Genomic DNA, 16,276 nt, shown 5'->3' on the forward strand with positions numbered 1-16,276 from the left:
GATAGATAGATAGATAGATAGATAGATAGATAGATAGATAGATATGTACCAATGGCCTAGCTCGATATAAGGCAGCTTTATATATTTTAACCCCTCTTTTTTGACCCATCCCTCCGGTTTCACTTTGAAGGAATTTGTTGACAATTGTATATCACCAACAAGTTCAGTAACTGAGTCCTGTTGACAACTGGAGTAAGACACACAGAAAACGTGACTTGAGTGGAATCGTGCAGGGCTTGTCGTATGCTGAAGTGATCCTGCCATTGCTTTCACCACATGTCCAGCTGGCAATTCAACCAGTTTCAGTGCTATTGCAAGACCCCCAATGAATGGAATGAGCAGTGTGCTAGTAAATGAACATCTGCACAAATTCACTCAGCGTGCATTCTCAGCATTTAAGTTCCATGCTGTGAATTGGCCAATCCACGTACACCAGCTAAGCTGGTTTGCAAGTGAGAACAGATTGTTTTTGTTCTATAGCCAAAGATTTGGGGCTGTATTCTGTGACCCAAACCCTCCCAATGAATTAATGACCTTCAAAGTTAATTTTGAATGGATGAGTGATATTTTTTAAAGGCTCAGTAAAATGTAAACAGGGATTGAAGAAACTTTGTGATAACTCATTCTCCAAATGGATGGATAAACTGTAAAGCCTATTGTTTGAAAGTCATTTGAATACATTTGCAGGAATATAAGAATCAGATTGACAGGCTGATGAGAGAAATTGAAAGCAAGGGGAAGGAACACAAGCTTGAACAAAGAAAGATTTACTGTGACATGAACAAGAAAAGTAAGCATAATACATGCACATTAAATCTAAGAGATCCTGAAGTTGTTCACATCCAAAACAAGTCTTTAGCTGATATCACTTAAGCTGTAATCACTTGGTTTGCCTTCATCAAGACAGGCAGCTCAAGTACGTGTGTGTGTGTGTGTGTGTGTGTGTGTGTGTGTGTGTGTAAAATCTTAGCAGGAAGGACATGGGGAGAGTGGGCCACCTGGTGGGCCACTGTGTGAAACAGGATGCTGGACTAGATGGGCCTTGGGCCTGATCCAGCAGGGCTGTTCTTATGAGAGTTTGCACTCAGTACGTTGCCTTCAGAAGGACTTTCGAATTGTGCAATAAGCTACTGGGGTCAAGATAGATGTGACAGTAGCATAGGGTTGTCGTGTCCCCCGGAATTTAGGGTAGCCTCCAGATTTTGGCTAATCCACCCAGCACTAAATCCCCCCCGGATTTACACAGATTTCAAATGCGCTGCCCGGATTGCTTGTATTTTACTCTGGATCTGCTCACATGGGAGGGCAGAGGAGGGGAATGTATACAAATCTGTCAGATAGATAGATAGATAGATAGATAGATAGATAGATAGATAGATAGATAGATAGATAGATAGATAGATTAGTTTCCACATAATTTGCATAATACGCAAATTAGGCCGCCCGGATTTGGGAAGCTTGAATATGGCAACCCTACAGCAGCAGTCTTGTTGATTAGCATTCCTGCCTGATTCATATAAAGAAAAGCAAGACTACTCTAATTCTGGTGTCAAAGGGGATGCATTAATGGTGGGAGCTGAACCCTCACCACTCTTCAAACTGTGGCCCCAGCCCAGGCACTTTTCTTTTGGCCTGGCTCATTTCCAGTATCAGAGTTGGTCTTGCGGGGGGTGGGGGGGAGCGGAATTTAGGCAATTATGAAAGCTGCTTCAGCATGGCTCTACAGGAAATCCTAACAGCATTTTTGCCTTTCGCAATCACAGAAAGGACATCGAGGTATGCAGATTCACTTCTCCAATGTTCCTTCTCCTAGAGTAACTCTGGTTAGACTGCTTGAAATATATACAGTGGCTATGGACAACTTCCAGTTAACTTTGGACAAAATGTTTTTGATATGTATTGATTTGAGAAATGTGCTAATGCCAGAGGTTCTCAACCCTTCTCTGAGAAGTTCTGATACTATGACTCCCATGATCCCCAACCACAAAGGCCTTTGGCCACTGAGGGTGTGGGAATAATAAGAGTTGTGGTTTAACAACATCTGGGGAGCGAGAATCCCTGTGCTGGTCAAGTTCTCATAGTGTCTACAAACTGAAAAATTGAGGACAGGGACTTTTTCACATTAAAAACTATGTCTGTTATTAAGCATGTCTTTCTTGAACATATTTGAACTGTTTTAACTTTATAGCTGTTCATCACTTTATTAATACAATGAACTGTTGCATTTGTTAGTTGAAACCATGGAGGAGGAACACAAACAACTTATAGAGAAGAAAGATCTGGAGATTTTGGAATTAACTAGACAACTGAGAGATCAAGAAAAGGAAAAGCAGAATGAGATCATAAAATTGCAAATAGAGGTATGCACTAGAAATAAAACCGTTATAGTTCAGAGGAACTTTGTCAACAAAATGGGAGATTGCACAATCCATAGGCTCTGAGTTGCACTGATGAGCAGCTTTTTTGCAACAAATTCCTTGCAAAGCTGTTTATTCTCCTGGCAGAGAAAGAAAACCAATGCTGCCATTTCAGAAATAATTCTGAGGCACTTTCTTTTGAGGCCACCCTGAGAGATAGGTTGGGCCGGAAGACATTGCGAGTGGCCAGGCTTACCTACTGAGCTTCATGGCTGAATAGGGATTTGAACCAGGGTCTCCCTACTATTACTTCAACACTCTTAACTACTACACCACATTGTCTCTCACTTAGAGAACTTAAATATTTGACCCTTTGCATTGTCATTTGGGTTGAATGTGACCACACCCTTTTCCCTTCCAGAATTTCTTCAATTATAATCTGCAAAACCAAAGGACATGTCATGATCCAGCCACATTAAGCCATTTTTGGCCCTGTAGCTTTCAATGCTTGACTAACAAGCAGAAGGTTGCCGGTATGAATTCCTGCTGGTACTATATTGGGCAGAAGTTATATAGGAAGATGCTGAAAGGCATCCTCTCGTACTGCGTGGGAGGTAAATCCCTCCTGTATTCTACCAAAGAAAACCACAGGGCTCTGTGGGCACCAGGAGTCAAAATCAACTTGAGGGCACACTTTACTTTAGTAGTATTTGTACAGAGGGGGGGGGGTTTCTCCCTAATTGTTAATAAATATCAACATTCAAGCATTTTTTTCCAGTTCAATGAAAAACTGGTAAGAATTCAGAACAAAGCACCCAAACCCTATCCAGCTCCCACTGCATTGCCACTGCATCAAAGTATCTACAGACGGGTATGTATTTTCCCACATGTCCAAAACATATGAAGTGCTCGTTTGGGACTATAAATATTGGGGGGGGGGGTGCACATTAAAGACTGCAATAATTGTGGGTAGTGGTCCTGCTCCTTTAGAAAAGTCCAAAATCTACTCTTGCAATAGAAACTCCCATGATGTTTACTCTAACAGAGCCATAATCCGTGAGGACACACTCCTTAGTAACGGCAGAGCCTCTCTACCTTTGCAAGCCCTGCCAGTGGAGGTTACAGGGCTTCTGGTACTAGGTGCACCTGTCACTTCAGCCAGTAGCTAACAGCACAGTACAAGAGCCCCTGGTTTCAAGCTGCATGCTAGGCTTTTGGGATAAAAGATAATGGATATTCCTAGTGGTTATGTTTTGCTGTCCTCAACACGGGGGTGGGGGGATGATCTTCCAAGACATGAAGATGACTTTATTTCTTGGGGTGTAAACACCCTCCAAGCAAGTTTGCCGGTACAAATCCCCGCTGGTGTGTTTCCCAGACTGTGGGAAACACCTATATTGGGCAGCAGCGATATAGGAAGATGCTGAAAGGCATCATCTCATACTGCACAGGAGATGGCAATGGTAAACCCCTCCTGTATTCTACCAAAGAGAACCACAGGGCTCTGTGGTCACCAGGAGTTGACATCGACTCAATGGCACAATTACTTTATCAGTTTTCAGCTTCTATTGATTCTGTGCTTGATACAACACCTAAAACTAATCCCCAGGTTGGCTAATATAAAGGCTACAACTTTTTTTACTTCTCTTCTTTAACAAAGAGCAGTATGCTTCAATTGGTGCTTGGAAAAAAGTAAAACTGTGACAGGAAAAATCATTTATTTTTGTCTTGGAAGCCTAGTGTGCATCTCAAAATCAATGTCTGGCACTTTGGGAGCGGGTGTTGTGTTCATCCAAACCGGTTCCACTGCATATGTAAGCTACAATTTATTTCAGTAAGCATTGTATCATTGTAAACCGCCCAAGATTACCAGAAGCGGCAGTATGAAAATATAATAAATGGGCTTGCAATTAAACACATTCCATCATCTTCTTCAATTGGGATCACTAAGCTATTTCAGTGATTGCACATAATAAAACGTGAATTTTCTGTTGTATATAACACTGAATCAGGTCTGAGTTTTAATGGGCAGCACAATATTTGCTTGTATTTCTGTAGAAGCTTCAGCACCTTCAAGAAGAGAAGAACAAGGAAATTGAGGTTCTCCGCAACACCATCAGAGATTTAGAACAGAAGCTCAGCAAAGGTCAAGATTCCCGTCTCAGGTGGCGCCAGTTTTGATCATTACTTGAAAACAACACAAGCTGTGAAAAGTGTTGTGATAAGGCAATGGATAGCCAGACTTTTCTTGTTTATTAAAAAATCCCTTGTCAAGTGTTCCACACACATACTTTTCAGTCATATACCAAACTATTTCATGCTTGCTAATGTTCACCATAAAAGAATTCAGGTTTGTAGGAGGGTTTGTTTCCCTATTAAACCATCAATAATTATGGCAAATACATTCCACGTAGATTGTATGTGTTGAACACTGTCATCTCGAAATCCTTCAGCACAAAATTCAGTTCATTTCAGAAAAGTCAAAATGTACACAATGAGGCATGCTATTTAGCTACATAATAAGAGACATCATACAAGTTTCATTAATCAGCTAGAAAAAGGTGGTCAAAGGCAGTCCTAGCAATGACAAGCCACAAGTCAGTAGGAAACAAGGCTGACTACAATAGGATGACATGTAATCAACAGAGGCGTTTTAGACCCTTTAATGAGATTTGCTTATGCTTGCCCCATTCCCAACCTCACTCCCAATTCCCAATGGCTGTGATCCTTGAGTTAGCAATTTCAGAAATACAGAAAGCTTATTTTAAAAAGGTATCAAGGGCCTATCCTAATTTTACTATAGGATCTTATTGTTAAATGTGCATGTACAAAATCCCTTTCTTTGGAGTTAGGGATTCTGGCAAATTCCTTTGGAATACTGTTCATATTTCAATGTGCACAAACTTCTAGAATACACTTTGATCATTAAGTGGCTCTTAAGACTTGAATAGGTTGATGACTCACATTTTTATCTTTTTTCTTGGTCTTCTGAAAACATTTAAAGCTAGTTAACACATCTTTTCTTGTCCTCTCCTGTTCTTGGTTGCGATATATTGAACAGAAGCCCCTAGGTTATAGTTTCTGCTTCTGTCGTCACGAATGCAAACAGAATGGTAGAAGAGAACCAGAAAGATAAGCTAACCAAATACTACAAACACTTTGAACTGGCACTGAAAAACACGTTGTACCATTATAAGAAACTTTCCCTTAAAAAAAAAAACCCAACATCAGCTGACTCTGGCAGCTCAATCCCAAACCAGTTAAACTGCAGCACTTGACTTCAACTGAACAAATAAATCCAAAAGCCAAGTACTTTGACTTAACTGGTTTGTGGATGGAGTGACATAGATTACTTTCTTTAGGATGTTCACATAATGGTACATTTCAGGAAGATCATCATTTTTTGTTAACTCCTTTTGGGGGTCTTGGTTAAATATTACCAGTTATGCCAGGGAGGGCCAACCTGAGGCTCTCCAGCAGTGGTTAGGACTACAACGTCCATTGTTCTCAGCCACAATTTATTGTAGCGAAGAATGATGGGAGTTGTTGTCCAACAGCAGCTACAGAGCCTCAGGTTGGCCTTCGCTGAATTAGGCAACTGTGATGACACCCATGACCGCGTTAATACAGAATGCATTCTAAGTGAAAGGATCTTCCCTAGCATTTAAGATGTTTAGACTGTTCTTCAGGCTCAGTTCTCTGCCCTCCCTGCTCACTGTCAGGCATCAGATGTTTCAAGCTCACTTGCTGCTTGCGACAGTCAAGCAGCTGCTGGCAGACGTCACTGACAAGACTCAGTGATGTTCTCTGCCAAGAGCTGCCCCTGTCACCGGCAGGAAGACGGGAGCTCTCCGCGGCAGTGTCAGGAAGCTACGCTCCGCAGATCTTCAAACAACAGGTGTCGACAGTGTCAGCATCAGCTACCAACTGAAGTGCCTCCTGTCGACAGCTGCCAGTTTCAGCTCAACGGCTGTTTTCAGGCAGCATTTCCTTTCCGTCAAAGCCTCTTCCCTTGTGGGGCAGCCTCCACAACTACTTGTGGGGCAGCATCTGCAACATCCTGACCCTCTCGGTTATGCGCCACAATCCTGTTCTGTCGCTGACTGTTCTGCGGGGACCGATGTCTGTGCCCCCCCTCCCGGTGATGATGCCTGCGGCCATGATACTCATGGGGGGGCAAGTGTGTGGTGGTGGTAAGAGGTGCTGCCTCCATTGGTTCCACTTCTGTTGGCTCTTCAGCGGGTGTCTTTGTTATGTTCTTGCATATTTCTTCAACCTCTGGTGTCTGGAAGGAACGAAGTCCATATAATAAATGCAACAGTTGTCCGTTTTAAAGAAATGAACTGTATTGATTGATACTATATTTCTGTGGAAGGCTAATGCATGAAGGAGCCAGTGGAAGTGAGATGGCTAGCCACATCCCCTTCACTAACATATTTGCTGCACATACCCACACAACTCCACATATTCACTCCTCTGCAGAGGGCAGCACCAACCATAGGAAGGGTTCCTCCACATGCTGTAAAACCCTGATCTCACAGGAAAGAACCCTCCTCATGTCTCTGGCAGTGCTCTCTGCAGGTCAGTGGCAAGCACACCCTGGGGCATGGCCATGAATGCACTGGCACAGTGGACCTAGCCAGCCAATACGATCTCATTATTTATTATTGTTATTTATTTATTTATTTGATTTGTATGCCGTCCTTCCAAAACGGCTCAGGGCGGTTTACAATTAAAACAAACCACTAAACCAGTAAAGAGCTAAAACAAATTAACATCTGCCCCCTTCACATGTTGGCCCTCCATACAAACAGCAGAGGGCTAAAATCTTAGCCAATTCCTAGACATTTTCTATGCTGCCTTAAAAATAAAAACTTCAGTCAGGTTAAAAAAACAAGCGAACATAGTTAAGCACTTAATAGTTCTCCAGGATACATAACTGCATATGTAAATATCTCTACTACGCAAGTGACAAACCTTCAGATCTATGCAATGTTCTTGAGAGACACAAAAGCATATAACCTCCTCTTTCCTCCTCCCCACCTAATTTCTGAAAATCACATAACATATATCACCATGGAAATCTTATCTGAGAAAAGATTAGACATGTTTCAGCTTACAACTCCCAGCATCCCCAGCTGCAATAGCCTTTGCTTGGGTGTTATGGGAGTTGTAGTCAACAACATCTGGGAATCCCTCTTAGAGGGAACATTGTTTGCCCTCCACCACCACCACCCCCCACTGTTTTTGGACTACAACACCCATAATCCCCAGCCACAGTGGCCCATAGCTAGGGATTATGGGAGTTGTAGGCCAACATCTGCAGGAAGGCCCAAGTTGAGCAGGACGGGCCTAGAATCTTCCCACTGCCAATCTTCCAATCTTCCTAGAATCTTCCCACTGCCAAAGAGCCCACTGCCAATCCCCAAGACCACCCCTGTGCCCACAGCCTTTGCAGTGATGGTGGAGAAACACTCTTGAGAGCTGTTTAACTGTTGCCTTCTCTCTGCCTTCCCATTCACCAAGGTAGGCACCATCACAACCTTAAAAGGGGTGAAAAGAGGACCAATGGAGGGCAATTTGCTGAGGGGCCTCTGAAGCCTGGAACAGGCCTCAAGTCCCAAGCCCCTAAATTTGAATGCACTATTTAAACAAACATGGGCTGGGAAAGTTCCAGGGATGTGGTCATCTGGGCTTTTGAAAATGGAATGTCAGTACCTACAAATTTAGGGTACAGTTCAACACTTTGGATTCCCACTGAGTGCACTGCAAGAGAATTAAGTAGTAGCAGTTTCTTGTGCTGCACATCATAACTTTATAGGGTCTAAAAATTCTTAATAGCAAAATATATGATTGTATGCATGACACGCAGTACAAAGCTGTGATCAGAATTACACATCTCCCAATACTTTTCTTGGGAAATGTTTAGCAACCTAGTCTGAATGGAAGCTAATCAATCTGAAATCTCCATACAATTGCTTTACTAACATGCTTTAAAATTATTCAGAGCTGGCAAACATGTTCAGAAAATAAGCTGAATTAATTCCTTTTAATTTTACTTAATCAGACTTCTTCCTCTGCAATTAAAAGTGTATGACAGACAGCAATATAAAAAGAAAGAGTAGAACATACCAGATAAGAGCAATTTCCACATGTAGATTCACAGTATGTGATCTTAATGGCTTCTTCCACATATGGGAAACTCAGAAAAGAGTAAGGCAAACCAAGGTGATACACTAGACGGCCACACCTAAATAAAACAATTAGCCTGGTTTTAATATCAGTGCAAAATATATTAACTGCACAGCTTTGTTAAACTGACGAACAGATTTATTCTGTCCTAAGATGTTCAATGTTTTGTTATGATCTCCAGAATTTATTGGGAGCAATTCATAATTGCAGCACCAATAGAAAGAGGCATCTGCACTGGCTGTTTTAATATTTATTTATTTATTTATTTATTTGATTTATATACCGCCCTTCCAAAATGGCTCAGGGCGGTTTTAGCAAATCTGACCACTTCCTCCCTCCACTTATGGTGATGCTGAACTCCAGGAATCCACTTTCTTCCTATGCCAGGCAGAATATAAAGAGCTCTTTAAATTCTTGGAAGCAACAGAGTCATAATCCTAATTTTAAAATTATGTCTGGGCAGTACCACCTCCAAATATCGGTTGGGAGGTGGGGATCACACGGCTGCATGTCAGGGAGAAGGCTAGACTAGATTAGCAACTAGCTTTCTATGTGCACACATTTTAATGTGTAGAGGGACATTCAATTATGCAAGTCTCCACCAGAAGCTGAAGTGGTACAATTCTAGGTACAATGCCTAGTTCTTCACAGTGAAGAACTGGGCCATGGTCTTCCCATGATTAGATAACCTGAATGTTGATGGACATTAAGAACAGCAGGGTAACATATAGTCCAAAACAGATAACGCCCTGTAGGATGAAATGCTTCAAGTGCCTTAAGATCTATGTAAGGCGGGGGCTTCTCAAACTTGGGTCCCCAGGTGGTTCTGGAGTACATCTCCCATCATTATTTATTTATTTAACATATTTGTATACCGCCACTTTTCCCTCTAAGGCATGCACATGTGCACGCTCTCACAAGTTTTCTGATGTCTGCTCAGTTAATTTTAGATCCCGCTCAGGTTGAATTAGGAAGGCCCCATTCAGAATGCACGTGCGTGCCTTGATACTGCCACCCAGAACAAAACTCATTCCGCCCAGAGATGAAAAAAATTAGAGGGCCCACTGTATACCGCCCAATACGCAAGTCATTATCCCAGCCAAAGGCAAGGAATGATTGGAGTTGTAGTCTAACTATATCTGGGGACTCAAGTTTGAGAAGCCCCGATATAAGGGATTGATTTGAACTTTCCTAGTTTCCTTTATAGACAAACCTGTCGTAAATCAAGAAGTCATCCTTGTTTCCCTTCAGAGTAGTCCAGACATCAGGCTGTTTCGTGTCCTGCTGGTATACAGGAATGTTCTCCGAAACCTTCTCTCTCAAAAGGTGATACTTCCGCTGGGAATGGCCTCCTTGGTGATTGACCACCACAATGGAGATATTGATCAACCCATTGCTTTCCAGCTTCTGCTGCAGGTCTCCCAGTCTAATAGAGAAATATAAAAAATAAAAATTGAGTATTTTATGCAAACCATCTTCTCTTTACACTTAGTTTGCAACATACCAGTAGTGTCTCATCTTCCTTTTTATGTTTGGTTTTTTATGTTTGGTTCCCAAGCCACATACATGCCCAAACCTAAAATCCTGCAGATCGCTTGCATTGATTTTGTTCTTAGCTTTGGTCAGTGAACAGAATCTTTGAGCAGGTTCTCCAACATTCTTGCTTGGAAAGATTTCAGTGCTATCTATATGCAACTAACTTGGTCCTTCCCGACTACTGAAATAATTTAAGAGACTTCTCTTAAAACAGGTCTTTGGCACATTAGCCAGTTGTCCAGTGCAACAGTTCCAAACCTGGGACCTCCAGTGGTTGCTGAACTGCAACTCCCATCATCTACAATCAATTGTAGATGCAAGTTTGGGACAGTGTACAAATATGATTTTTTTTTTAAATCTGTAGGCCCCCAGGTTGGGAACCACTGGTCTAATGAGTTTAGATTACAAGTAAAGGTACTTGTTATTATAAAGGCTCTTCTAGATGTGTTTTTTTAAAAAACCTTTGGCCTTCTCTCTCTTTTTAAAAGCACAATACCAGTGCTTGCACATTTGGGGTGATGCACCCTTTTTTAAAGAAGAAAAGAGATATGCTGTGCATGTGCAGGCTATGCTCGCCATTTCCTTCTCTTCCTACAACTACTCTGCAAGCTACAGGATGGGAAACTGCAACAGCAGAAGATAATTTCCCCCACATTTTTAAAACACAGATATTTCCGAGCAACTTGGGAAAAAAGCAAGTGGGAATATGTAGTTTCCATCCACCCACAACCTGGGAACTTGTGCATGATCATCAACAGCAACTGTAATACACAAAGGGAAAAGAAAGGCAGACTCAAGTTGTCCCTGGTGTGTGGACGACCCTCCTTAGGAGGCGATCCCACATGGGAGGAGTACCCGCACTCTGGTTAGTTCGGTACCTCACTGCAAATCTTATTCCATTGTACAATAAAGTGGCCCTATTTCACTCCAACTAAGCATGTTCTGTCTTCATTGGGCCTGGGGCTGCGATGCCAGTCCCTGCCTCCGGGCCAGTACAATGGTATGGGGGGCGGGGTGGTGCCCCATCACATGAGGCAGGCACAGGCCGCCATCTTGCCTTCCCCTCCACATGGCTGGGATCGGTCAATGAAGGAAGGACGTGGGCTAGTTGGGTCCCAGCCGCTTCCATTCCTCAGTTGCTCTGCTGCTTAACACCAACCCACCTGCCCTGTACTCAGTGAGGGATAGCCAGTTGCCTGCGGGGGGCCAAGTAGGAATTTTTGGGGTTGCACCAGATTGGCACTAGGTGCGGTCTCTTTTTCGCCTACTTCTCACTGTGTCCTTTGGATCTTGGGTCATCATAGGTAGGCACTGAAGGTAACTGGTCACTTGGTAGGAGAGTGCCGGTGTTGGGTAGGTAGATAGATTCATTGTGTTTGGCTGGAGGGCCATTTGGGGTGAGTGGAGGCCAAGAACCAGCCCTTCACGGTTTGTGCAGCCTGGAGGATTGGGAAGGGCCCCCGCTCGGTGGGTGGCTCGACTCACCAGCTCAGAGTTTTGGCGGCTTGAGTTGGGGGCGGGTTGGGTTGCCCCCCACCCCACCCCGCAACAGGGTAAAGCCCTGCGGTGAGAGGAAGTCAGGACCTGCCGCCTGACTGAATCAGTACCCGGCCCTTCACCCTGGTGTGGGGATGGCCCTCCTTAGGAGGTGGTCCCAAATGGGAGGAGTACCCACACTCTGGTTAGTTAGGTACCTCGTTGCAAGTCTTATTCCATTGTACATTAATAAAGTGGCCCTATTTCACTCCAACTAAGCGCGTCCTGTCTTCATTGGGGCTGGGGTGCAATCCTGATTTGCAGGATACAAGGTGATCTAGCCTGTCACATTCTCCCAATACAGTTGGGCAGCTGCACTTGATTTCCCCAGATACAATACATAGTGCTGGGAGAACTGGGCAATCTTCCACACAATCCAACAACAGAACAAGCACATGGGAAAGTCATTATAGGACTTTTAAATATATATATATATATTTAAGAGTGTGTGTATACATACACACACCCCTTTTCAATGAAAAAGTTATCAAAGCAGAAAAAATAATGACTACTGACTTGGACTAAAACCAAGGTTTGTCGACAGAATCCTACAAGACACCCAAAAGAAACATGTGCCATCCTGTATCATGGGCTCTCTCTAGTTTTTCAGGAATCAAGATGTGGATTTAAAATAAAACAAAGACTTAAGCTTATGAGAGGAGACATTTTGTAATGCACAGATGTATAGAATGCAAGCAGGGAAACCAGCAATATCAGTTTTCAAGCCAAAAATATCTTTGCAACAGTAATATGAACCCATTCTGGGAGTCACGAAGAGCTCCAGAAACCTGAAGTATTTCTTCCAACCAGCCCAAGTCAAATGTCTCTCATTTTAGAAAACAAAACTTGATCTGTTCTCCAGCATGAAAACCCAAAGGGCTTTAGCTGCTGACAAACTTTTTTTAGTCTTTTAGATGCTGCTGCTTTCTTATTGTTTTTCGCTGCCAATGCTGTTATTGTATTGCTGTTTTACAGCTGTCCTGTTTATTTGGCTGCATTTTTCTAATCTTATTGTTTTTATTATTGCTCTGGTATCTTGTGACGAAGGGTGGTATGAAAATAGGTAAAATGTAAAAACCCAACAAAAATGAGTTTGGTCCTTACCTGGAAGCCTGCAACAAGCACAAGTATCAGCTAGCTTGGAGGAGAGCAACGACTGTCACAGATCCTCTGGAATCCAGCATAGGATTTTGCTCCCCGATATGCCATTCTGGAGGTTCTTTACAGCGGGTGCTTGGGCCCTGGCTCTCTGCCCCTCCTCCTGGAAGGAGAGAGAGCGCCAAGGCGATTCCCAGCCCAACCCACATGGCTGGGTTTCAGCTGCAAAACAAAGAAAACAAGTTAAAAGTGCATGCTGAGAAGCTGGGTGGTGAACTTTACAGGCTGTTATCCAAAATACCTGTGGACAACTCATCTCGAACAGCACTGCAAACAAACTCCAAGAACTTTGCTCTGTTCTGTTTTTCAGGGCAATTCCTGGATTTCTTAGTAAGCATTCAAGTTGTGCCAAAACCCCAACTAAAGGTAAAGTGTGCCGACTCCCGGCGCCCCCAGAGCCCTGTGGTTTTCTTTGGTAGGATACAGGAGAGGTTTACCATTGCCTCCTCCCATGCAGTATGAGATGATGCCTTTTCAGCATCTTGGTATATCACTGCTGCCCGATATAGTACCAGTGGAGATTTGAACTGGCAACCTTCTGCTTGTTAGTCAAGCATTTCCCCACTGCACCACTTAAGCTGACAAAACCCCAACTACTTCGCATTTAAACTTCCTAAGAGGTAGAGTTGCATTGCCCACCGAAATTCCAGGTTTCACCCAGATTTTAAACATCTCACCCAGATTGCTTAGCCTAGCCAGATTCACCCAGATTTCAGATTTCATTATTTATTTATTTTTTAAAGCTAAGCAATAGCCCTTGTAGAAGCAGAGTTATGGAGCAAAATGTGCAGCCACTATTCTGCTCAAAAACTATTTTCAAGCCAATTTACACAATATGCAGATTAGGCACCCGGATTTGGAAAGCCAGAATATGGCAACCCTACCAAGAGAGCATCTTAAGAATTCCAAGTGTTCAAAAGGTCCTGTTTGTAAATATCTCATTCTTTCAGTAATGCATTTTATACCATTTTGGAACAGATTTCCACTTTTCTTGTCATTACAGTCACCAGAAAGTCATCAGTGACTTTGTTCTTGCTTTCTTTCACAACTGTCCCACCAACTCAGTAGCACTAAGCAAAGAGCTTTATTCAGACATTCTGTCACACAAGTTTACAGATGTCTGCACCTTTTAAAAAGTGGGTACAGGTCTTTCAAATGCACGGCACATATTGGAAGATGATTGTTGTACCTGTGTTCAACATAACAAGTTAATAACTGTGCCTGTGTACAGGCTGTGTTCACACAGGGCTTTTAAAGCCAACTTACACAACTCCTCCAGAATGGAGAGGGTGTGTGCACATATCAGCCAGATTTACCCAGAAGTCCCTGCGAATTATCGGGGAGCAGTACACACACAATTTGGGATTTTTACAGTGCTTTAGAGTGTAGCCTGGTTTATATCCAGGGTTAAAAAATCCACTATTTGCGTTGGTTTTTTGGGACAACTTCAAGTTTGCAGTAAAGCCTTCCAGTAAACTTGAGGTAAAGCCTGCTGTGCTGTGTGTGAAAGTCCCTGCTAACTAAGTCCTTGGGCAAAGAAGCAGCTTTTTAAAGTGATGATTCTCTATATTTAGCAGGGGGAGAACAACTGGCCCTATCCATTCCCAACACAACATCCCCTCCAGTGGCTGTTACTGGTGTCTCTTTTTTAGATTGTGAGCCCTTTGGGGGCAAGGAGTCATTTTATTTGTTTGATTGTTTATATCTTTGGGAACGTCTGATATACAGATGTCATAGTATCTGTACCTGTGTATACTGTATACTCATTATAGGAGTGTTGAGCATAACAGGTGAATAGGGCTAATGTGCAATTCCATTCCCACGAGTTAAAAAGAGGTACTAGAGTATGAAAGAAAACCTGGAATATAAATACATGCAAAGCATAAACAATTCCCTAGGTTTGAAACAGAATTCCATTTTTAATGCTAGTCTTCTCACTGCTTCCCCACCCCGGCAACTCTAAACAGAAGCCAAAATCAGTTACGGCGTCAATCTTATCTTAATTTCTAGAAATCCTCATGCATGCATGCATGTATGTATATGCTTGCAAACTGGGAAAATGACACCCATTGCCTCGCAACTCCTAAGCCCGCGAACTGTTATGAGCTGCCTCCGCGGGCAGCCAAACGCAGAGGTCTGCCCCCACACACGACATATTGCATGTACATAATATATGCAACAAAGACATGCATCAAACTAGCCGAATCCAGCTCCGAGCAATAAGCAACAAGGATGCCGGATCAGGCCCAAAGCTTTTCTAGACCAGCTCAAGAGCCCTTCTAAAATCAAAGGGGGGTGGAACAGACTGCAACTTAAGGCTGAGTAGGCTACAGCTGCAATACACATGCTTCCTACGGAGGAAATCAATGGGAGTTATTTGCGAGTTTAGGATTCCCGAGCACAGGATCGCGCTGCGCATACTCTTGGAGAAGAGTCTCCTTTGCATGCATGGATGCAAAACACAGAACCATCAATCACTTCTCCATTATTCCACGGATCAACACACTGAAGTGGGGACAGCATGGATACTTCCTCTAAGAGAAACTACACACCAGGGAGCGGGGAAAGCTCAAAGCCTCTCTCGTCTTCCCCGGCTGGTATATCTGTATTTGCAAACCTCCAAGTGAAATTATAGGATCCCTCTTAGCAGTCTTTGCAGCAATTTGCACACCTCAGCTCAGAAAACAAACTTCACAAGAAATCAGAGGACTCACCCGGGCTCCGCCCTTCGCTTGGCTCGACTTAACAGCTCTGTCCCGTCCAAGGAAAAAACAACTAAAAAACAGCAAGAGCGGCAGTCCGCTGCTATTTATACTGCGCCTGTTGTTTATCGCCGCGTGCAAAGGTGGTTCAAAGTTCAGGGGACTCTTTCGCAAGGTCCTTGCGAGCGGGGCAGAGCCCTTGAGCTAAACCAATCCAAACGCGGGTTTTTGTGAACTTCTTGAAAATAGCGCGAGCTTCTCTTGCCGTCGTGGGAAAGGATATTTTCCAACAACGGAGACTTGGGCGGGGTTCGGTTTCCTACCACCCCCAGTCCCTCCTCGCAAATGGTAGAGTCAAGAGTGGGACGGGTCTCAATGCACAGAGAATCGAATCTTAATTGTTCACAGTTTGAGAAGGGGAGGATTGCTGTGTTCGCAGATTTTGTTACCAGTTCTTTTATCTCCTCCTTGTCTTCTTGGCCTCTGCTGCACGCGTACCGTGCCCTGGGATTGGTGCCACAGCAAATTTCCCTTCTCAAACAGCTGATCTGCAATGACATCAGCCTACTTTGAAACCGATTGGCACTATAGACCCCAAGGTTCAAAGCTGGGAGGAGGCCTGAGCAGTTTCTACCACTTCTTAGGTAGAAGAATCCGTTATAGAGGCTCATCTTCCTTCCTTGCATGCTCGGATTGAAGCTATTCCTGAAGATATTTTTGTTCGCCACGTTTTCCCCAGTATTGCTCACAATACCAAACCATTAAAATATCCAGGACTGCTTTTATAAACTTACA

The 16,276-nt window shown here is 43.3% G+C and overlaps 2 protein-coding genes across 17 annotated transcripts in view; one reads left to right on the plus strand and one right to left on the minus strand.

The window, feature by feature from the left end:
• Positions 1-4,634, plus strand: part of CCDC152 (coiled-coil domain containing 152) — a 24,850-nt gene extending 20,216 nt beyond the window's left edge. For all 14 annotated transcript variants that reach the window (XM_053295302.1, XM_053295297.1, XM_053295296.1 and 11 more), the window contains exons 6-9: positions 688-790; positions 2,233-2,360; positions 3,136-3,228; positions 4,416-4,634. In XM_053295302.1, coding sequence (XP_053151277.1) covers positions 688-790; positions 2,233-2,360; positions 3,136-3,228; positions 4,416-4,538 — 447 coding nt within the window. In that variant the 3' untranslated portion in view covers positions 4,539-4,634. The remainder of the gene's footprint in view (positions 1-687; positions 791-2,232; positions 2,361-3,135; positions 3,229-4,415) is intronic.
• On the minus strand, positions 4,574-15,832 carry SELENOP (selenoprotein P). 3 transcript variants are annotated; one of them, XR_008315977.1, is made up of 6 exons: positions 15,494-15,832; positions 12,726-12,941; positions 9,763-9,975; positions 8,490-8,607; positions 5,957-6,642; positions 4,574-5,820 (listed from the first exon to the last, which is right to left on the minus strand). XR_008315977.1 is itself a non-coding variant. In XM_053295290.1 (5 exons), the coding sequence occupies exons 2-5, from the start codon at positions 12,926-12,928 to the stop codon at positions 6,355-6,357; spliced, it is 822 nt and encodes a 273-aa protein (XP_053151265.1). In that variant the 5' UTR covers positions 12,929-12,941; positions 15,494-15,832; the 3' UTR covers positions 4,574-6,354. The 3 variants fall into 3 exon arrangements, 2 of the variants coding, with proteins under 2 accessions (XP_053151265.1, XP_053151266.1); XM_053295290.1 differs by having other exon boundaries at positions 4,574-6,642; XM_053295291.1 differs by lacking the exon at positions 15,494-15,832 and adding an exon at positions 15,332-15,352 and having other exon boundaries at positions 4,574-6,642.
• Positions 15,833-16,276: the final 444 nt, after the last annotated feature.

The sequence above is a fragment of the Hemicordylus capensis genome, chromosome 2 (genome assembly GCF_027244095.1).
Source record: "Hemicordylus capensis ecotype Gifberg chromosome 2, rHemCap1.1.pri, whole genome shotgun sequence".
Classification (NCBI taxonomy): domain Eukaryota; kingdom Metazoa; phylum Chordata; class Lepidosauria; order Squamata; family Cordylidae; genus Hemicordylus; species Hemicordylus capensis.